Source organism: Carettochelys insculpta, chromosome 13 (genome assembly GCF_033958435.1).
Source record: "Carettochelys insculpta isolate YL-2023 chromosome 13, ASM3395843v1, whole genome shotgun sequence".
Classification (NCBI taxonomy): Eukaryota; Metazoa; Chordata; order Testudines; family Carettochelyidae; genus Carettochelys; species Carettochelys insculpta.
In genome coordinates this window covers 20,636,176-20,659,691 of record NC_134149.1, presented here as the reverse complement: position 1 = coordinate 20,659,691, position 23,516 = coordinate 20,636,176, and the positions used below count along the sequence as shown (strand labels likewise).

Here is a 23,516-nt window from a genome sequence, read left to right as displayed (position 1 = left end):
AATGCATCAATTATTCTTTGTGGAGCTATCAACATATAGTCAACAAAATCATCAAAAAAGCAACTTTAAAATAAATTTCCTTTAATGCAGATGTTAATTCTAAACTGAAGAAAAATTAAGTAGAGAATTTAATTCACTGACATGAAATTACAATAAAACAAATATTAAGAAAAAAGTAATATTAAACTTCCTGCTTGAACTGAAAAACTCTGTAATAAGAATGGGTTAGATAGTTATTAAACTTTATTTCACGTGTTTTAAAATGACTGCCCTATAGTGGCTCTGTACTGGGCTAACATCTCCTAAATCCCTCTGACAGCTGGAAGGTTCTCAAAGTGGTCTAGGAAAAATCCATTTAAAAATATGGTGTCTGGCCTAACAATTCAAGGAAAACCCATTCAGAGGATTAACAATCAATATTCTGATAATCTAGAAAGAGATCTTTAAAATGAAGTACATGCTAGTTTTCACTGAAAAAGACGTGTCCACAGTCTAGAAGGAGAAAACATTTTCCCTCCTTCTGGCAGTTCACAACCAATTACATACAGTAGCAACCAAGTAATTTAGAAATATCGAAAATCGTACCTACCTACATTCTTCTCACTTATGCTCGGAGCTTTTGCTCTTCACAAGCTTACAACAAATTTAAATTATAGTAAACTCTTTTGGATCTGGCATTCTATCATCTGCAACTCTCAAATAACAAGCATTTTAACCATTAATTAATCTTTACTTTTTCCATAAGTACAATATAGTGAAAGTAAATACAAATAAATACAGCAAATACAGTATACATTTACAGTGTACAATACAACTGTTGGTAAATAAAATATTCTGCACATATTTTTGTTTGTTTCTTAATATCTCTAATCTTATTTTTCTTTAGTGTTATGTTTCGATAGGTATACCAACCTATTATCCAGAATATCTGAATATCCAGCAATCTTCTGGTCCTGGGATTGCTGGATATAAAAATGTTTACAAGATTTTCACATTTCTATTCTACTGAAATTTCAGATTCTCACAGTGTTTTTATTACTGAGTGGCATCTCAATGCTTAACAAAATTATGTTAAGTTAAATCAGTGCTTCTAGCATGAATGATTCCTTTCTTCCTTCCTTTCCTCAGGAATTGCACGGGAATAAGAAAAATAAAAAAGTACTTTCTAATTTGTGATTCTTAGCTCTTGCACATGTTTGGCTCAATTTGTGTCAATACAGTTTTGACCTCTCTATCCTGGGACTTTCTGATCTGGCAAAATCCATGGTCTGGAATCATCACAGACCCAGAAGGGCAGCACCAAAGATGTTGCCAGACTAGAGATCCAGGCTGTGGCTGGAAGTGATGCCCAAGAGTGGTGGCTAAGAACAGAGCTCAGCAACTGGAAGCAGACAGCAGAGACCAGGGACAGGAGCCTGGTGGCAGAGAGCCGGGAACCAGGAGCGGGAGCCAGTGGCTAGGGGCCAGGGCCTGGTAACTAGAGCTGGTGACCTGAAGCAGAGCCTGACAGGGAGCCAAAGAAGCCAGTGGCCAGGGCTGGGGTCCTGAGCCAGAGCTCAATGGCTGGGGTGGGAGCTGGAGCCCAGGGCTGGCAGCCAGAAGAGTCTGGCAGCTGTGAACCCAGAGGCCTGCAGCAGAAGGGCTGGCATTGACCTCTTGTGGTCCAGCAAACTCCATGGTTTGGAACCAGTCAAATCCCAATGGTGCCAGACCACGGAGACCCAACCTGTATTATAAAATTATTCAATTCTAATTCAGCTGAAAAAGGCCCCAAACATTTTTCCAGAAGCCAACTATGTAAGACTTGAATTAAACCTCACCAAACAATTAAATGTTGCATTTAGATCTCAGTTAAAATAGGCTTACTACAAATAATTGCGGTCTTAGATTTACCCTTTTTTCAAATCCATTTAGAAAATAAACAATAAACAAAACAAGTGCTCTGTGTATTTATGGCTGTAACATATTTTCTTTTTTGAAGTTACTGTAAGACTGATACAGATTAACTTGAACTCTGAAGTTTGTCTTCATTCACTGTGATATCTCTGAATTTTCCTGACATCCGTGTAAATACACAATCCCTTACTGAGTCTTGGGCTCAATGACTTCCTGTGATGACACATTCCACAGCGCAACTATATGTTGTAGGAAAACAATTTTTTTTGTTTGTGTTTTTCCCATTTTTTAATTGAACTGATGGTCCCCTTTTTTGTGCTGAGGATCAGGAAGATCAAAAAATCCATTTACTCTCTTTATATCATTTGTTATTTTATCTATTTTTATCATGTTCCCTTTTAGAACTAAACAAACCCCATCTTTTCATAACCCTCTTTCCCACCTAAGAAAGAAAGCATTGTGCATTTGACCAGGCTTACAGATTTATGAAAAATTTGTGAAGTATGTTACCTTCGGCAGCATGGGTGTATCCCGCTTCTTTTTCTTTTCTGAATTAGGGTCATCCAGCAAGTCCGGCTCAAAAGTATAGAGCTCTGTAAGCTCATTCATAGTAAAGTGGCGCTCAACCTGCTGCTGGTCAACCACTCGGAAAGACAGTGATTGCTTTGTTACTTGACGATCGTATATCTTGTCCTCCATTGTTCCCTTAAAAACACAAATATTTGCTTTAATAAATCTAAACACACAAATGGGATCAAGTTATTCTGTCAGTGAGAAAAACAACAAATATAAGAACAACACTACTCTATCACTAATGTTTGTTTGATCAAACAGCTGAACAACTACACCTCGATACACCTCTAATAGTTTGATAAATTATTTTAAATGACTCTAGTCCTTGAATGAAATGCCACAAAGGAACAAGAAGTACTAGTGCAACTAATGATATGTGACTTTTTATTAGCATAATCAATGTATTTTAACTACTTTAGCTTCCTGAAGAAATCTGCTTTTCCACAAGTTCCCTGAATTAAAGCTTTTACAATATTAATATGAAAAAATGATTATACTGCATTGTTCACCTTACTTTAAGGTAAACAAAAACCCACACTAAATAAGAAAAACAGATGAACTACATTCAGTGACAGCTTTTAAAAAAACTTAGTGGACACAGGTCAGAGTTCAACTGAACATGAGCTCTTGGTGCAATGAGGCGAGTAAACAAATAGGATCTTTGAATGCAAAAGCAGGGCACTATGGAGCATGAACAGGGAGGAGTCGAATATAGCACGGGCATTCTATATAGATATAATGAGAACTGTGTGTCTACTTCTGATGTTCACTATTTTAAAAAGGATGCTGATAAACTGAAAATGACTCAGATAAAATCTAGAAGAACGATTTAAGGTCTGGGGAAAACAGAGTAAGACTAAAACATTCAATTAAAATAAAATAAGAAGATTAAGAAGTAAATTTATCAAGATCTTCAACCACCTAACGGGAAAAATTCTTATAGTAGAGGGCTCTTTATCTCAAAAAGGTGTAGCAAGATCCAATGACTTAAAGCTGAAGTTAAACAAATTCAGACTAGAAATAACGCACAGATTTTTAAATAGTGATGTTAAACAATAAGAGGAAGACATCACCCACAGATGAGACTGAGGCTGCTTCTACACTCGCCCCCCACCCCCACCCCTGTTGGAGGGGGCATGGTATAATGAGGCAATTCAAAGCAGGCTAGTGAGGTGCTAATGTGCATATTCAACACCTCACTAGCGTAATATCAACCACATGAATGTTGATGTGCAGACTTCGAATTGCAGATTGACAGTGTAGATGTGGGCAGCTTTCAAATAAGTGACCCACTTTGACATTCCCTTACTCCCACCAAGTTTTATAGGAGTAAGGGGATGTTGAAATGGGGGCGCTTATTTCAAAGCTGCCCGCATCTGCACTGCCAATCTGCAATTCAAAGTCTACACTTTGAAATTCGTGAGGTTGCCATTATGCCAATGAGGTGTTGAATATGCATGTTAGCACCTCATGAGTCTGCTTCGAACTGCCTCATTACCATGCCCCCTCTGATGGGAGGGGGCGAGTTGCAGAGAAGCAGCCTGATACTCCATCACTTGGGAGTCTTTAAAACAGGACTAGATATGTTTCCAAAATATATGTTCTGGCTTAACAAGAAGCTGTGAACTTGATGCAGGAAAAATGGGGTGAAAAATCTATTGTATGTATTATGCAGGAGACCAGACTAGCTGGTCTTAATTGACCCATCTGTACTTAATGCATGCAAAAATTTTTTAATGGTTTGACAATCTTAAGCTCCAATTCTACCATCTGATATACACCTGTGGACCCCTTTTCCTGTGTGCTGCCCTGTATCCACTGACTTCAATAAGACTCCATAAGGATGTATGGATCTGTCTTTAGAGACAAAACATCACAATCTGAATCTTAAAGGATTAATGAGAAACATCCAAATCACACATACCTGAGCCAAGAATCTGTACACAAAAACAGGTTTGTTCTGCCCAAAGCGGTAAACCCTAAAGATACTCTGAATATCATAGGATGGATTCCAAGATGCATCAAAGATAATCACTCTATTAGCAGCCACCAAATTAATTCCAAGAGATCCCGCTTTGGTGGAAATAATAAACAAACGGCCTCTGGAACAACAAAAAATAAAAATGACAGAATTTAATATTTTGCAAAGTGACTTCTCTTACCTTGGATTCTTTAAGTACTATAAACGAAGTTTTTGAAATGCTGTAACCTAAAACCTCTGGGGTCTTATGACGACTTATTCATAAATTATAATGATTCAAAATCTTCTAAAACCATGAGGTTGTAAAATTTACATCTGTTATGTTCTAAATAAAAGGGCAAAGCTGCTTACCGGCTGTCAGGCCTAAAAGTTCAGGACTTAAGAAACCATGTTACCCAGAAATATAATGCAAGGAAAAAAAATTATCATGTTCAGACATTAGAATTTGGGATCTAATATAAGAAAATCAGTTTTACCACATTAAACCATTATTTAAAAATCAACACATGATGGCAGTGTCTACACTACAGTCTCCTTTGAAAGGGGAATACAAATGAGGCAAATTGAAAATGCAAATAAAGTGCCGATTTACATATCTTGGGTTTCATTTGCATAATCACATTTTCAAAAGAGTCTTTCAAAAGGAAAACAGCAGTGTAGACAGGGTTCTTTTGAAATAAAACCCTATTTTCCAATCCGCCCTTCTTCCTGAAAAAAATTACAAGAGTGCTTTTGAAAACAGTTTTATTTCGAAAGAACCACATCTCCACTGCCATTTCTTTCAAAAGATTCTTTCAAAAATGCGATTATGCAAAATGAAGCATGAGATATGCAAATCAGTGCTTTATTTGCATTTTCAATTTGCCTCATTCGCACTCCCCTTTCAAAACGGGACTTGTGTAGACACAGCCGATGAGTGGTCTTATTGGAACTATTGTCACAAAGAGAGACTTCAAAAATTCCTTGGCACGAAACATTTTCTAGAACATCTTTCATAAAATGACACACCTTTGTTTCTTTACATACCACTATTAACCAAGCTGAATTTAAAATTAAGATAATGTAAAAAAAAAATCTCATGTAATGCTTAGACTGACATTTTTTAAAAAATGCAAAATGAAGGGATTTTTAAGTTCTCATCACAGGAATTCTCCCTCTTTGCAAGTATGTAATACTTTCATTGCTGCATAAGTTTTAACTTGTAACTTAACATGTAAGTGATGCAGAGTTTTGGGAATATAACTTAAAATCACTCATTACTGCCATTTTCAAGTCCCAGTCTTAACAATGCACGAATTAAATTTATTCTGTTTAATTGCTTTTTAAATATATTACCGGCTGTGTTAAAGTTATTGATCTGAACATTGACATGCATATTTGGTACAATTTATGCAACAAAAGACAGCTTCAATTAATATGTACAGAATACACATATGCAGTGGAGCTCAGACCTGTCCTTGAAGTTTCAGGTCTTGGCAACACCCTTTCTGCCCTTACTTCAGATATTAATGTCCAGTACTTTATGAAAACTCTGAATCCTTATTAAATTAAACAAACAACCATAATGCCTAGTTCAACTGTGCTAACTAAACAGATGGACCCTGAAGAGATCATCATCAACATACCTGAACAACTCATCTTGAGTGAGGTGGACATTGGGACAGGTCAGACCCAGAAAAGCAGTAATTTGGTAAATTTTCCATTCTCAATCCTGAAAGTTCCCCAAGTCCAAGACATTTGGGATGTAGTGAGCAGGAAGAAAATATTAGAGAAAGGAAGACATAAGTAGGACAAAAGCAAACTGTTTCCCCTTCCCTAAAATGGTATTAATTTATTTTGAGGCAACGCTGCTTGGAACCACTTTTCTATCTGTACTACTATAAAACAGTGTTGATGGATGAAAAGATGGTAGCTTCACAGATTTCCACTGTGGTAGCTGATGCTCCTTCTAATCAGGATGTTACTTTGAAATAAGTTGAATAGGGTTTTCACCCCTCTCTTTCCTGGAATCTGTCTATCTGTGGCTCAATATACTTCAGTGATACGTTATTTGATTGACTTAGCCACAGAATATTTGGGTGCGTTCAAGACTAGACCTTTAGGGTGAATGGAAATGAACAAAGATGATGGCTTTTTTCGGTCTAAGAAATACTTTAATTGCTGTTCTGACATATGCTGTACTTATATTTTCAGGTGCTGAAGATTCAAAGTAACAGACAAAATTATTTCCTATGAGGCAGAAATGAGTTAGCCTTGGTTACCAATGAGTACTGTTGTCATCATGGAAGATACCATAAGAAGCTGTGCACCCAATCTGGTTACAGCCAAGAAGAAAGTTTTCATGGAAAGGAAATAAAAAGATCATTTCAGGCCACTGAGTGGTTCAGAGGAACTTGTACCACACTGGGACAATCCTAGATAAGATAGATATAACTAATGGTCAGTTTGGACAGTTATACTACTATCAGCTGCTTCGATGATATCAGCTATTTATATGAACATCAGTTTACAGAACTGTTTAAAACAGATATGAGATGTGAGGCAAGGAATCTATGATTCAAGTGTAGGCCACCATGCAAGAAATGAAAAGAGGTGAAATGCCTCATTTCCTGGTGCTGATTTTTGTATTTTAACACAATTACAGGCATTCTGTTTAAAATCTTGAGTAGGCAGAGACAATGACAGCCTGAATGAGGTTAGAGTATTACTTTGGAGAAGTATGCCATTATGTTCAGTTCTTACTACTCAAAATCAAACAGAACAGAATGCAAATGCAGACACTAGAACAGATCCTGCCTGATGAAAAGATTGAACAGGGACTTTCGCAGTTTTCCGTACATGTAAGTACCATCATGGCCAATTTGCAGTGACAAGAATGATAGCTGTTTCCTCTTATCTACTAAATCACTTTCTAGTGGCAGAAAAGGGAAGAGAAGGAAAGAAGCCAGTCCAGCTATCTGTGAGTTAACATGGCCCCAGTTATATGTGGTCTGCTTCTCTGTGGAGAAAAGTCACACCACTGAATTTCACTTGGGGTGTCCTGGTTCTAAAGATACCAGAAAGAATACTTCCTGATTCAGAGATACAGAAAAAAATGGATTACTCACCGTTGTAACTGTTGTTCTTCGAGATGGGTTGCTCATATCTATTCAAATTAGGTGTGCGTGTGCGCATGTGCACAGCTGCTGGAAAGTTTTCCCTAGCAACTAGCCAAGCAAATTGGCTGGGAAGCCCCCTGGAGAGGCGCCTGTGCAAAGTCTATATATGACCCAGATAACCCAACACACCCTCAGTTCCTTCTTGCCAACCATTCTGATAGTGGGGCAGGAGAGTGTTTCAAATAAATACGAGCAACACATCTTGACAAACAACCGTTACAACAGTGAGTAACAGTTTTTTCTTCTTTGAGTGCTTGCTCATATCTACTTGAGTTAGGTGATTCCCAAGCACAATCGAGGGGTGGGAGATCGGAGTCAATGCATGACTGACTCTAGGACAGTAGCCCTAAAGGCTGCGCCTCATTTTGATTGCTGCACAACTGCACAGTGAGATGTGAAGTTATGCAGAGAGGACCACATAGCAGCATGACAAATCTCCTGGAAAGGCACATGCACCAGGACGGTGCATATGGAGGCCTGAGTTTGCATAGACTGTGCTGTCACATGTGGCGGGGAGACTTCTGGAAGATTGAGTAGACCATGCCCACGTGGACTGACCACTCATGGGCTAGGAACCGACATCTGAGACAATACACCAGCTGGTTCTAGACCCCCAGGAGATAGGAGGCCTACAGGTGAATGGAGTGGACTATGCAGACTTTCCACAGGCACAGAGCTTCTGAGCAAAATGGAAGGCGCACCCCCCACTGGTTGATGTAACACATAGCCGTTGCCTTGTCTGTCATGACTGCTACCCAGTGGCCATGGAGATAAGGTAGAAATGTCAGACAAGCAAGGTGAATGGCCCAGAGTCACCCACGCTGATGTGGAGTAACCTCCTCTGTTCACAACACTTAAGTTGTGAGACATTCCAGCTGAGCACCCTAGCCTAAAGCTGACATGGTCTGTGACTACAGACATAGTGGGCTAAGGAGCATGAGGGAATGCTTACAAGGATGTTCTGCAGACACCGCCACTGGCAGAAAGTGTTGGAGATATGTCATGTCAAAGTCGTGACCATGTCCAAGCCATCCTGTCCAGGATGGTATGCTGAAGCCAATCATGCCTGGCGAGGGCGGAGACAGAGACTGGTAAATGGCAACATGTAAGCGCAGGCTGCCATGTAACCCAGCAGCTAAAGACACGTGTGGATTGTGGTGATTGGAAACTTGGAGACAGAGCACAGGAACTTGGTAGCACTGATCAGGGAGGAATGTCCTGGCTTGCATGGCATCGAGCACCAGCCCAATGAACTCTACGCAATGAGTACGTGTCAGCAACAACTTCACTGGGTTGAGCAGCAAGCCTAGCCGGTCCAGAGTTTGTCTGGTGAATACCGCCTGCGACTGCACCCGATTTTCAGACTTCTCCCAGAGCAGTCAGTCATCCAGGTATGAGTACACCTGCACTCCCTGATGGCAGAGGAAGGCAGCCACAACTGCCATGCATTTGGTAAAAACCCTGGGGGTCATGGAGTGCCCAAATGGGAAGACTATGAAATGGAACGTACAGGTGGCACACTCTGAACCAGAGGTACTGGCAGTAGGACAGATGGATGGAAATAAGTGTCTTTTAGATTGGGAGCAGTGTACCAATCCCCAGGATCCAGAAAAGAGACAATACTGCCCAGAGATATCACACGTGGAACTTGTGAGACACCACAAACTTGGTGAGCTCCCAAGGATCTAGGAAGGGTCACAACCCTCCCTTTGTCTTGGGAACCAGGAAGTAAGCAGGAGTAGAAATCCATGCCCCTGTACTGAGAGGGCACCTATTCCACCACCCCAAATTCAGAAGTGACTGAACCTCTGAGGAGGAGCTGCTCATTTGAAGGGTACCTAAAGAGAGATGGGGGTAGGGGGAGGGAGGCAGTAGAGTGGAACAGGATTTTGTATCCTGATGCAATACTCCTGAGGACCCAGCAGTCTGATGTGATGGCTGACTAGGAGTGGCAGTCTGTTTAGAAAGGGTAAGGCAGGATGCAGTGGTGCAAGTACTCCAATCTTGAGCACACCATCAAAAGGAGTGCTTCAACAAGTATTTTAACTGGCTGTGACCAGCCCCGGATTGTTGATAGGGATGCTGGTGGCAAGAGTAAAAGGCCTTTTGTTGATAGAAGTTGGAGCACCCACAAGGTTGGAAGGGCCTGGACTGCTGCTGAGGTTGTGGCTTAAAGGGCTTCTCTTGCATACCAGGCATATGGCATGCCTAAGGACTTCAGGGTACTGCAAGAGTCCTTGAGGCTGTGGAGGTAGACGTTGGTCTGTTGAGCAAACAACCCATGACAGTTGAAAGGGAGATCCTGGAATGGTTTGTTGGACCTTGGGAGGGAGCCCTGATGGCCCCAGCCAGGCCCCCGGCAAATGGGTATGCACAAAGCCAATAGAGCAGACTGCAGAGTTGCTCACATCCACGGCTGCCTGCAGGCAGATGTGAGACAGCACCTTCCCCTCTTGCATAAGGGCTGAGAACTCCTCCCTCAGATCCTCAGGGAAGACCTTTTTAAAACTGAAAGCTGCGGCTCAGGAGTAATAATTGTAGTGGCTGAGGACGACCAGCTGGTTAGCAACCCCAAAGCATAAGGCCCCCAGTCAAACAGACCTTTCATCAAAAGAGGTCTAGGTGTCTGGCATCATTGGACTTAGAGGCCAGAGACTGCTGGCCTTGGTGCTCTCTCTCTCATTCATGGTGTCCACCACCAAGCAGCAAGATGGTGGGTGGGGGTACAGGTACTCATAGCCTTTTACTGGCACAAAGAACTTTCATTCTACTCCATGAGCAGTCAGGGGGTGGAGGGCAGATAAAGGCTGACATCTGTCAAATAGTAGAGGCAGCTGTCATAATAGTCTTGTTAAAGGAAGAGCCAACATAGGATGGAACTTCTGAGGTGTGAATGTCACAGGTGGGATCAACAGACTCAGTAACTTCCTCCACTGGAAGATTAAGACTGGTGGCCACACAGCAGAAAAGCTCCTGGAATGCTCTACAGTCAGTGGGTGGAGGCCTGGAGACTGATGCACCTACTATGGCTTCATATGGAGAGGAGCTGGAGGACACCAAGGGGGGGCGCCCCAGGGTCCTCCATGAGAGAAGATGCCAAGGAGAACAATGTCAAGCAGAGTGGTGCCACAATGAGACAGAAAAAGGAGAAGTCAACAGGCGCCAGGAATGGAATCAGCACCAAGAGATCTCACAGTGTGGAGAATGTAACCGATGCCAAGAGGTAGAACGGTGCGGAGATAGAGACTGACGCTGGAATAGCGACTGGCAGGGAGATCTAGACCAGTGCAGAGACGAAGACCTGCGTCAAGAGACTAGATCTGCGCAGGGAGCGTGAATGCTAAGGAGTTGAGGCCTTTAGCATCAGAGGATGGATGCTGAGAGTTCAACCAGTAAAGGTCCTGATGAAAAGAGCAAGAACATTGCAGAATATGGGACCAAGTCCCTGAACAGGAATATGGTCAAGGTGAAACCTGCACTGGGGGATTTCCGGAACTCGAAGACAAGTGCTGAGGAGATGGCATTGGGACTGGTGAGGCACGGTGATGAGCGTCAGGGGAGGAGACTGATCATGCCAAAAAAATCTGTAATACAAAGCGCCTGCATGATGTCCCTGGATGGATAATGGACTAGTATCAAGTGTGATGGAGAAGGCGGCTACAAGCTGGAATGGCAACACCTCAGATGGCTGTGCCAGAACTCAGGGAAGGCCCAAGGAGTCAGGCAATTGGGAAATGGCACCTGAACAGATGTAGACAGAAGTGAAGGCTTATCCCTGGACATGTGTCAGGGGGCAGGGGCCTTGGTGCACAATGGGGAGCTCAATTTCTGAGTCCCCAGGTTGCCTGGTGCATATCAAGCACTGATGAAGGACCAAATGGCACCAGATCACTTCTGGACAAGACCAAGAGGATGGGGCTTGGTGTGAGGGGTGCAGGAGCATCACAATCACAGGCCCCAGGAGCATCCAGTACCTTCTGCATGGAGGATGCCACTGACTACGGTGTCAGTGCTTACTACTTGGGTGTCTTGGAGGTGTGCACTGGAGACTGGGAGTGGTGCTGCGCTGGTTGTTGCAGGTGAGTGGAGCCCTTCCTGAGTGATGAGCCCACAGTCAAAGATGGCATGCTGTGCACTGACGATGGAGGTGTGGAGTCTTGACACAGCGGTTGAAGTGCCAGCTGCGTGAGGAATTGCCAGAGCTGAAAGTCTCACTCCTCATGAGGCCGGGGCTTGAACCCCCTACAGATATATATACTTATCTGCTTGATGAACTTCACACGAACAAAGGCAGAAGTCATGAGGGTTGCTCGCTGGCATAGACTTCAAGCAGTCTGAGCACTGACTGAAGGATTTTTTTTTCACTCCCCAAGCCCCTGAAAGGGGGGAAATGGCAGAAAGGGAGAGACCTTCCCTATCCAACAAATAGTGAAGATTAACTGAACCATAAACAATAGGTATGCTAAACACAGCTATTCATAACTATTTGCACAGAAAAGGCTACGGAGCTGTGCCATAGCATAGTCGAACAGTCACTACAGGTGGTAAGAAGAGAACTGAGGAGTGCCAGGTTGACTGGGTCATACAAAGGCTTCACATAGGCACCACTCCAGGGGGTTCCCCAGCTCACCTAGCTGGCTCCTTGCTAGGGAAAACTTTCCAACAGCCCTGCACATGCATGCACATATTCTTAACTCAAACAGATTTGGGCAAGCACTTGAAGAATACTGACTTTCTGCAGATAGTTTAACTAGTCTGGATAGGTGTTCAGTGACTTCTTTACACAGATAATTTTAAAGGAAGCTGAGCTTCCTTCCCAGAAACAACATGTACTGTTGCAGCATTTTGACTTGACCCATTTGTGTTCCATTGTTGATTTACTTATGATACAATTGTGGGATTTTGTTTTGCCTGAACTAGGACACGCTCCTTCCCTTAGCACTCAGAGAAATGCTGAAGAGCAGCCTTAACTATCCAGGTCTTTTTCAAGGTGTTCTTCAGGAAATTTTTAACCTATGACCTTTTAATCCTTTGTATTTTGATGCTCCACATGCCCTCCCCAATCTGAAATAATGCTATCATTAGACAACATTTCAGGGACTACTCCGTGGAAGAGGGAATCCTGCTTTCATATGGGGTTTTCTGTCAGCATGGAACCATAGAGTTTAAGGCCAGAAAAGACCACTAAATTATCTAGTCCACCAACCTCACCTCCACCCCCACATTAAACCCAACAACCAAAATTAGATATGCACAGGAAACTCAACTACTACGTATCAGAGGCACAGGGCTGTACCTTGCCCAATGCCCTGGCAATGCAAGAGAAATTATTAACCGAGGCTACATCTACACTAACTCCAGAAGACAAACTGCTTAGGTTCGATCTTCCGGGATGCCGTTTCACATGTGGGCGAAAAAGACCTTTCCGGGGTCATCGTTGACTCTAGAACTCCTCACGAGCTGCGAGGATTAAGGAAGGTCATCAGGAGGAGAGCTCCTGTTAACTTTCTGCCATGAAGACAGCTGTGGAAGTTGACAGCTGGAAAGTTGATTTTTTGGTAGCAATATTGTACCAAAAATCACGTAGTAGCTGTCACCCTTCCAGGTAAGCGTACACATAGCCTGACGGATTGTCATTCTTCTCTTTCCTCATCTCTTGTTGGAATAATTCTGGACACCGAGGCTACGTCTACACTACCCCAAAACTTCGAAATGGCCTGCAAATGGCCATTTCAAAGTTTACTCATGAAGCGCTGGAACACATATTCAGCGCCTCATTAGAATGCTGGTGGCCACGGAACTTCAAAATTGCCGTGGCTCGCCGCCACGTGGCTCATCCAGACAGGGCTCCTTTTCAAAAGGACCCCGGCAACTTCAAAATCCCCTTATTCCTTTCTGCTGATAGGAATAAGGGGATTTTGAAGTTGCCGGGGTCCTTTTGAAAAGGAGCCCTGTCTGGATGAGCCACGTGGCGGCGAGCCGCGGCAATTTCGAAGTGCTGCGGCCGCCAGCATTCTAATGAGGTGCTGAATATGTGTTCCAGCGCTTCATTAGTAAACTTCGAAATGGCCATTTGCATGGCCATTTTGAAGTTTGGGGATAGTGTAGACATGGCCCTAGAGGAATCCCTGAAGATCTGGCATTTACTTTAATGTCTCTTGAATACTGATCACTCCTCAGACAGAAGATAAATGCAGGTAAAGACAGATGGGTGGCCTTTTGTTCTGAGACATCATCAAGAATATTGGCTAGAGCTTTTCAATCAGGAAGAAACAGAACAGGAAAAAACTTCCCTTTGTCTCCCAAGCTGGATGACCCTATTGAAAAAACAGGCAAGGGAGCTCTTCAAGACTACCATGAATCTTTATGCCTGAGATACAGAGAGGTTTCTTAAATATTTCCTAGGTGGTCCCTGAAAATGATAATATGAGGACTCTGTCTTTAACAGATACAGGTAAGTCCCTCCACTCCTGCGATACGTTAATGTAACTAAGCAGCTTTGCAAATACCAATGGAGCAGAAGACAGATGTGAAAGGTAATGTTATTTATTAAAATTGGTGATTTTTGAAAGATAAACAAAAAAACTGGTGAAAAGGAGCCTGAGTAGAAACGGCCCATAAGCATATGTTAAGCCCATGAAGTCTTCAAAAGAGATTCCAATGGTAGCAGAAGCAAGAGAGTGTCCATTCTGAATTGTTTTCCTCAAATTTTTTCAGTCCTTGAACTTGATCTCCTCCAGTACTTTTCCATACTAAGAAAAACTTGGAATAACATTTTGAGCTGATTACTATTTCTTGAGAATGAAGAAGGGATGAAGATGCTTAAAGATGCGGAGTAAGTATGTATTCCTAGTACACTGTTATCTGTACCAACCTGTTTCAAGTTGATTAAAACTGTATTTCTAAGACAAGGAATAGCCTGTATCTAAACCAATTTAGGGATGGAAGTAATCCTAGCTGAGGTATGTAATGCTTGGATTGGTAGGAAGGATTGAATCTATTCTCTGATCTGGACTTCACTTGAAATCCCTTTTCTGTTTTTTGGGAGTGGGCAAGGGGATAGTCTGGTGGGAATTAAAGGAGCTCATGCCCTTCTGTGAAGTTGGTAGTCTCTTTGGACTTTGCTCACCAAATGGAGCTGTATCTGAGAATTTTGAAGCACACAGGATTTGAATAATTATCTGATACTCAGGAACTCAACTAGAGTCAATGCCAGAACACTGCATTTGCTTCCATGACTCTTGTTGCCAGCCTCCTGATGTCTCATGGGACCATTCACTATGAACATGACCTAGCATATTACTTGAATTAACCATGGTTCTGGGAGTTAAGGATTTTTAGGTCATCTGCAGCACGTGGCTGCCGTGAGCCTCTGTGAGCTTCAAGGTTCCCTCTAGAAATGGCTTCTTTTTTCTGTGTAAGAAAACAAACCCTGACACAAAAGGTACTGACATATACTTTAAATTTGATGCTATTGACGCATGTATGTTATCGGAGATTAAACGACAATCTTTGTGTTCTAGACCCTGTGGACAGATTTTCAAAACTGGGGCCAGAGATTTTGGAATGAAAGCAAAAGTAGTCTGGTCAAAGTTCAACAGCTTCGCTGACAAATCTAAATAGCCTCCTATATTTTCAAGAAGCATATCATGCCTCAAATGTCTCAGACTTGGGCAGTGTCAGGATCCAGAAATGTTACCATCTTGCATCTTTATATGTACTTTTCAATCATTTAATAAGAAATTCAGACACATTCCATAACTGCTTTTCAGTTTGCTTCACTCATCTGATAAACTCAGGTTTGTCTACATTACACAGCTTTTGCAACACAGTCATTTTACTATAATCAGGCAACGTAAACACTCTTTGTCAGTGCCTTAGAAAAAAAGAGTTCTGTAGCACCCTAGAACTTACAAATTTATTTAGGTGTAAGTGTTTGAGAGCTGGAGCCCATTCTGTCAGGGACATCTGATGAAGTGGGCTCCAGCCCACAAAAGCTTATGCAGTAGACCCTCAAGTTACATGGAGGTTCCGTTCCATGCACCCTTGCATAACCCGAAGTTCATGTAAGTGTGAGTCCGGCTTCTTCCCCGGTAGAACACACATTCTGTAGCCAGGAAAGTAGCGAAAAGGTAATTCCTGGAGGTGGGGAAGTTGGAGAGGGTTAAGCCTGGTTGTGGATTGGGGCCATGGGAGGTGGATGCAAGGAGGGGGCTAAGTGTGGGATGGGTTAGGGCTGTAGGGGTGCAAGAGGTGGAGTTGAGCCGGAGACCTGCTCAGGTGGTGAGCCAGGCTGCAGGGGGTTTGAACTGGAGCCACGGGCCAACGGGTGTTTGAACCAGGGCAGGAGGATGGAACCAGAGCCGTGTGCGGGGGTTTGAACCAGGGCCGCGTGCAGGGGAGGAGGTGGGGTGTTGAACCAGGGCGGGAGGATGGAACCAGGGCCACACGCACGTGGGGGTGGGTGGGTGCGCGCACGTGCGCTGAACTAGGGCAGGAGGATGGAACCAGGGCCACGCGCAGGGGGTGTTGAACCAGGGCAGGGTGGGGGAGGGGTGGTGAGCCAGAGCCGCGCATGGGGGTTGAACTGGGGCTGGGGAGGTTGAGCTGGAGTTGCGCCTGAGGGGGATGAGCAGAGGCAGAGGTGGGAGGTGAGCAGAAGCTTTATGCAGGTGCTGAGCGGAGATGGGGGGACTGAGCTGGGGCCATACAGAGCTGGGGGGGGGGAGGGGGGCACGCGGGGAGGAGGCAACTTAAGTGCAACTGGAAATTGCACATTTCCGGCGTTTACTGTAGGAATCAGGGGTGAATTGCATAGGAGTGGGGTTGCGTACTCTGAGACCTTACTCTACACAAATTTACTAGTCTCTATTCTGCCACATGACTCCTCAGTGTTTTAACAAAAGCTTTGTCATTCAGTTAGCAGTATAGACAAAGCCTAAGCGTACACTAGTTTCACTGTATAGCCAGTCTTCTTCCCCATTTGTGTCGGCCTCTCCAAATGCAACAGGAGAGAAATTTTAGAAAAACAGAGAGAAATGCAATTATAAAACCAAAACAAAATTCACAGAAAAGTTCAGGGATACATTTAATCAGTATGGTTAAAAACTTATATTTCAAACTTATCCACACACCACAAAACAAGGACCCTGGGGGAGGAAAAAAAAGTAGCAACCAGCTGGATTTTACTAGAATTTCCCCACAAATACCAATGTCAACAACTGTAAAAAAAATATTATTCAAAGGTTAACATTTTCAAACTCTTATATGGATCTGAATGTAGCGTCTTTTCCAATAAATAACTAAGTTATCCATCAACAATGCTTAAAGAAAATGTTTATATTTATGAAAAATCAAAATTGTACACAAATATCTGTGAAAGTAGAATCCAAAGCATGCCTACACTGAGAACTGTTTACTGGAGAAAACCTAGACTTGCTGAGGAGATATAAGAACCTTCTCACTAATTTTTAGAGAGGTAATTTAACAAACAAATATTAGCAAAATGCACTTATTGACAGGTTAATGGGTCAATGCTGCAACAAAGTGATGCCCATTTGTTCCATTCAGAAGTTGGCTGTATATATTCAACATGTGCAAGGGATAGTAAGCATGCTACATCAAAGAACAAGGCATGTGCATAGAGTAAACCCTATAATCAACCAACTTAATAGGAAACTGTTAACAAAATGACAGAGGGCCTTTCTTCTCAAATAAAATCCCAACATCAAATGCATTTTTCCTCATTAAGGGCGGAACCAGACACCATCAAACTCACAAGTCAAAACTAAAGTTTTTTTTTAATTATTTCACTTAACTCAAACTTAAGAAAAAAATCACTGTGAACACTTATTTTGCCACCCCTTATTTAATTCATTAATTTTTGCAGGCTGGTCATCTCCAAGTTTAGTGTAAACAGTTGTTTTTAAAATTCATATGGTCTAGTATTGAGGAGAATGCATCTAAAATAACATTTAAATTAGTACTATAGTTTAACAGGTGACTGCAGTAGCTTTGCATATCCATAATTCATATTACACACAAGCAGAGAAAATTTTCTCCTGAACTAGACTAAAATTCCCAGACAAAAATTACAGTGAGATGGAGTTAAGGTTAAGAGTACATATTAGTAATGCAGCATAATGTATATTACATGGATTTTTCAATTACCCTAAAGCCAAGTATATTAAGTGACTTCAAAGTTAAATATTAAACTTAAAACAAAAAATTAAGGTACAAAAGTCCATAGGGTATCAAAAGACCTTAATTCTGTCAGGTAGTGGAATTAATAATTTTATGACATAAGATGTGGTAGTACCAACATTTTTAAGGCGGGGATGCTGAGGCACAGAGACTAAAGGCAAAAATGTCAACTAATTCTGGGTGCCCAATTTGAGATACCTGAGCCTATTTTTTCAGAATAATTAGCATTTTATAGCAAGTTATATATTCAGAACAGAATTCCCATTAACCTCAGCTGCAATTCTGCGTGCTTAGCACTGCTGAAAATCAAACCCCAGATATCTCAAGTAGGATTCCACAGAAATGAAGGAACACACTGCCAAATGTGAAAGCTTTAGTTTACATGATTTCCTCATAATCAGAGACCAACTCCCAGCATAAAATTCTTAAAATTAACCTATTTAAGTTCAGCAAAGATATAAGCAACTGAAAACACTATTGCATAACAAAAAATGCTGGGCAATATACCAATAGAATATTACATAAATATACACATACACAAAGAGAGGAAGATGGGCCAACAGTACATGTACGACTTAAAACTATTAAAGTTATAATCGCTGGGACGATATTTTATCTGCTCTATCATAAAAAGAGTTGACATGTTTGTGTAAGCATAAAACAGGTGTAGGAAAAAAGAGGTTGGAAATAAAAAGTTACATAGAATAATCTTACCTCACATTAGTTTCATCATTAAATTCTTCAGCCCATTTCTTCCTTGACTGAGCTGAAGTCGAACCATCTAAACGATAGTAATCAATATTTCTGAACCATTTTCCTTCACCTAGAAATACAAAGTGTAGATGATTAAATGACACCAGGATAACATGAAAATATTAGCAGTACAATAATTTAAATACTCCTCATTCAGAGCTAGAATGAGACAAGGAAGGTTAAAGGTGCAACCATGTAATTTGACATGACCCAGCTATTCTGTACATCAAAATCTTTGACTCCCAAGGAACTTGATTTCTATGATGTCCATGCCCCAAAGTATATGTGCACAAATAAATGAAGAATGCTTAAGGGTGTACCTGCTGTTGTTGCTTGGCTTAGGTGGGCTTTGAAAATAATGCTGTGTAACTACAGCAAATCCACAGATGTACGTTTTATATCCAGAAGGTATCCATATCCATGGCTGTTGATACAGACATCTTTGGCTCATTTTTGTGGATGAGGATACAAATTTTTTTTATTTAGAACTCTGCAAATTTGTAGGTACCTGCCAGTATCTATATCCATGGATTGTTTTTGGAAATGCAGATGCCAAATTTTATATCCATGTAGAGCTCTCTAGATAATCTGGTTTATGAAATATAATCCTCAGCAGAATTATAGAAAAATATTGATAATCATAATTTGGAATAAGTAGTATCCAAAGCCTTCACTTTAATACCTCATATCTCTTGTAATACACCCCTAATCTGCAGGTAATCTTGCCCAAAATAAGCAGCATAGAATTAGTCACCCAATAATAAAATAAAATGAATTTTCTGAATAGGATTCTATGTAGGGTCCAGCAGCACTGTCTTCTTCCCAAGGAAAAAAATCTCAACTTAAAAAACTTGTACTTGGTGAAAACCCCACAAGCAGCTTTATATACTTTCAATTTAGAGAGACAAGGACACAATTTAGATTTATATACTGAAGTCAAAGTTTAATTGGGAAATGTTCAGTAACCTTCAGTTACCTATTCTAAGGTTTGTGTGTCTCCCAGGCCCCTTGTCATATCAAATTTCTAGAGATCTGGACACGTTTCCAACAAAATCAGGTGAGTTTCTTTTTTACCTTGGTGCAAAAGTTAACTGTAAAAACTAACTACCTTTAACCTTTAGGCATTATGCCAATAACCCTAATTTTCTAATTGATCTGTGTAGTCTGTATGTTTCCAATTACTCTAGGCTGCACTCTCTCATACAAATTGCACCCCTTAGGTAAATGCCTGAAAGGGGATTTCAGAAAATCAAGGTATAACCATTTTAGAACTGAAATTTAGAACAGCTGCTTGAATTTAATTAGCCTCAGTGTTATGGTTATTTCTTGCCAAATGTAAAAAAATTACAGCTGTTAGAAGCAGCTTTTCTTCTTCTCTTTTAGAACCTTCCATTTTCTCTGAAGGTCAAGGTTTACTTACAATAATGAACCCCACTGGCCCATCAATTAGAATCAGGGCAGCTCTTGTAGGAAGAAACAGTGCTGAGTAACAACAAATTATGACAAACTGCAAGCTAAGTCATGTCACAAATAGTTAAATGGAATTCATGACCCTGGCTGTACATCAACAGAACCACCACAAACAGGAAAAAGCAAAGACGACGTAAAATTAGCTAAACGTGCTATAAAAGAAGTTTAGAGTTCACAGATGACCAGTGTTCTGAAGCAAAATACAGGATATATTCCTTAGAAGCTTGCTCTATGGACAAGAGAGCTCCAGGTAATAGAAGAGCGGTGAGCAATAAATATATAATTAGGTAGCAGCTGGATATGTATTTACTTCTAGTTAGCTAACTGATAGTGATATTTCCAAGTCCTTGTATCACTTGGTATTTAATTGCCCAATGTCATTGCTGCCAAAAAAAAAATCTTTTAAAGAATGTTTTACAAGAATTCATAAAAAACAGACTGATCTTTCATTGCAAGGTTACAGAAACTACGTAAACCAGACTGCTAGAGTATAAATGTACATCTTGCCTAGAATAAAAAGTTCATAGTATTGACACATTACAAAGAAAGAAAGATGTAATACAATATACCTTGTCCTGTGAGTGAAAACATGAAAACGCCTACTGCAATACAACACAAGGGAGCACGTTTAGAAACGTGCATGTGATTAAAATATCAATTTTTCAGCACACACAGGATCATTTCTTTTACTAACCCTCTTTTAAAAATGAGGATCAGACTCAGTGTTTTTCCATTTGTAAAAATTATTTTCACCTAGACTAAGCCTACCTCTCCCTAATTCTAAAGGAAAGATATTCCATGTGTTTAGAATACAATAAATACATGAAATACAGGACATGCCTGAAATCAACAGCAACAACCTAAGGTGCACAGCAGGTGAGGCAGACAGCATGCATCTGGGCCAAGAGCCTGCTTATCATATTTGATGATGTTGGGAAAGAGTAACAACTCTTCTGGTCTGAGAATGAATTACTATTTCACCTTTCTTTCATCTACAGCGAACAAAGAGCTTAAAAATGTCATTAGCTATACAATTGTAAAGTCTGCTGTGCATGTGACAAGTTGAAATGTTAAGGAAATGTGACCATTACTGTCACAGGAAAAACATGATAAGTAGTGCTCAACCTGAGTAACAGAGCCATACTCTCAGGATTAATAAACTAGCTATATAATGGACTCTTTCATCTGGTCAACCCAAAATGATTAAATCTTTCCTCTTAGAAACCAAAATGTGATACTCTATTTGCAAAGTTTAAGAAACTACTCTATTCTTTTCACTGTGAACACTCTTCAAATACCCAGAACTTATATTTCAAACATTTCACCACCACCCCAAACAAGACAAAGCACACAGCCCTTATTCAAGGATATGAATGTGTAAAAATGAAAGATTTTAAGAAAAGTCATTTAAGAATCAAATACAGAATCAAACTAACATCTGAAATAATTCTTAAGATAAAATATAGCCTCAACATTGTTAAATAAGTTTAAAAGTGAGTCACATCTGAAACTAAGCATGAGAAAAGTCATCAGCAAATTTACTTTCTTGCTGTTATTCTTCCTTCTGCAGATGCCTCCAACACCAAATTAACTTTCAAAGATGGAAATATTACAGATGGTACACTACATTATAAAATGCCCCTTCCAAAAAATACAAAATCTATCTACATATCAATTTATTTATATTGGTTTTGGCAAGCCATCTGTAGAATTAAATTAATTTTACACAAAGCTGTCCTTCCAGACACTGTTACGGTTATCAAATAACATCTTACTATAGACCCAATGTTTCATTCTCTCTTTAAAATTGAATTTAGACCACAACATGTCAAATGTTGGCTCATCTAGAGAGAGTAGCTCTAATAACAAAGCAGGAAAGACAGAGGAACTGGCAATCGATCAATTAAGTAAAGAAATCAGTATAGTCTGTATTCGATTAAAATTCACACCTATACTATTTGCAGCACAAAATTACATTAAAAGATTATCTCCATTGTCAATGTTTGTAAGATATAGAAATGCTATACTAACCTTTATAAATAACAGGCTTATCTTTGTCAGTTTTGTCCCTGCTTGCCAGTTCCAGAAAATCTTCTATCAAATCCAGTGATATCAGAGACTGGCTAAAAACTAAACTGAAAAGAAAAATACAGAAATAGGCAGTGTTTTCATAGAATCAAACAATCCTAGGACTGAAGAGATCTTGAGAAGTTATCGACTCCAGCCCCCTACCCTCATTAATTTCCACTAAAATTAATTCACTACATTTAACCCATTGTATCATTTTACTTTACTTCTCTTCCTTCACCTTGAACATGGTCTTGAAAATTAACAGACACTATCTTTTTGAAATACTAGACAAGCATGGAAATCTTCTGATAAAAATAAAACACACATCTCTAAAAACACAAATTGAGCTACAGTTCTGATCTCAAAATAAGTGTTAAGTGAATAATAAAGAAAGCTAAGGCAGAATAATTAATTTAAAATTAACAAATTTTAAAAATTCCACAAATCTATCTGTATTTATCTCTATTCATACAACTTACACTTTGTCCCCAAGCTCTTCCGCCATGCGAAGAATTTCAAAGAGAAGCACCATTTTCCCAGAATGTTCCAACACTTCAGCATCTGCATCAGTGACAAAATCTTTGTACCAGTCAGGTGCTGGGCTGCCTGGGTTAGAAGAGGTTGCAGCTTTACCTGCAGAACAAAAATTCTATTAAGCGAAAAAGAATGTCCTTAAAATGAAAACATGAGACTTTTCCTAAAATGCAAATGTTTAAAATCCTTATGCAGGGTGACTACTTCTGGCAAGACAGCCTCATATTGTGGGCGCCAGGAAGGCATCCCAATTTATTTTTAAAATGGGGATAACTGCCCCATATTTGTGGGGGGAGCAGCTGATGCCTGGTTCCGAGCTCGGGAGAGCCAGGAGCCAGACCAGCGTGGCTGAGCCTGGCTCCCAGTGGCTTGCAGGAACTGGGAGCCGGGAGCTGGACCTGCACAGCTGCATCTGGATCCCACCTCCCTGAGGCATGGGGAGCCCACCCACATGGCTGCCGCCTGGTTCCCCACGCCTGGGGGAAACGGGAGGAGCTCTGGCAGCTGCTGCCTCTTTCCCAGCTCCCCAAGGTGCAGGGAGCTGGGAAGCCCACCCGCCACCACCTGGATCCCAGCTCCCTGCACCTTGGTGGAGCCAGAAGAGTCACCCCTCCCCCACACCTCTTTCCATATCTGTCTGTGTCATAGTGGGAACACAGAGATATGGTCATCCTATCCTTAAGGTAGGGAAGACTGATCCCTTAAACCATGGTTCTGCCAGTTAGTGGTTAAGAAATTTTTAAAAAAGGGCACTAATCTGATATCCCCAGAAGATAATTAGGTGCGCCACATTTTTTTCTATGTACTTTTTTAACACATAGCCCTGTCATCTGCCATTTCTCTAAAGCAGTATTAAACTTCTTCATGATATTTGCTTC

At 41.0% G+C, this 23,516-nt stretch overlaps 1 protein-coding gene across 2 annotated transcripts in view; it reads right to left on the bottom strand.

Annotated features, from left to right (window-relative positions):
* The window catches only part of ATRX (ATRX chromatin remodeler), a 168,825-nt gene that overhangs the window by 22,708 nt on the left and 122,601 nt on the right, over positions 1–23,516 (bottom strand). For both annotated transcript variants that reach the window (XM_075008068.1, XM_075008069.1), the window contains 5 exons: positions 22,584–22,737; positions 22,066–22,169; positions 18,526–18,634; positions 4,394–4,571; positions 2,407–2,601 (listed from right to left, as the gene is read on the bottom strand). In XM_075008068.1, the coding sequence (XP_074864169.1) occupies positions 2,407–2,601; positions 4,394–4,571; positions 18,526–18,634; positions 22,066–22,169; positions 22,584–22,737 (740 nt within the window). The remainder of the gene's footprint in view (positions 1–2,406; positions 2,602–4,393; positions 4,572–18,525; positions 18,635–22,065; positions 22,170–22,583; positions 22,738–23,516) is intronic.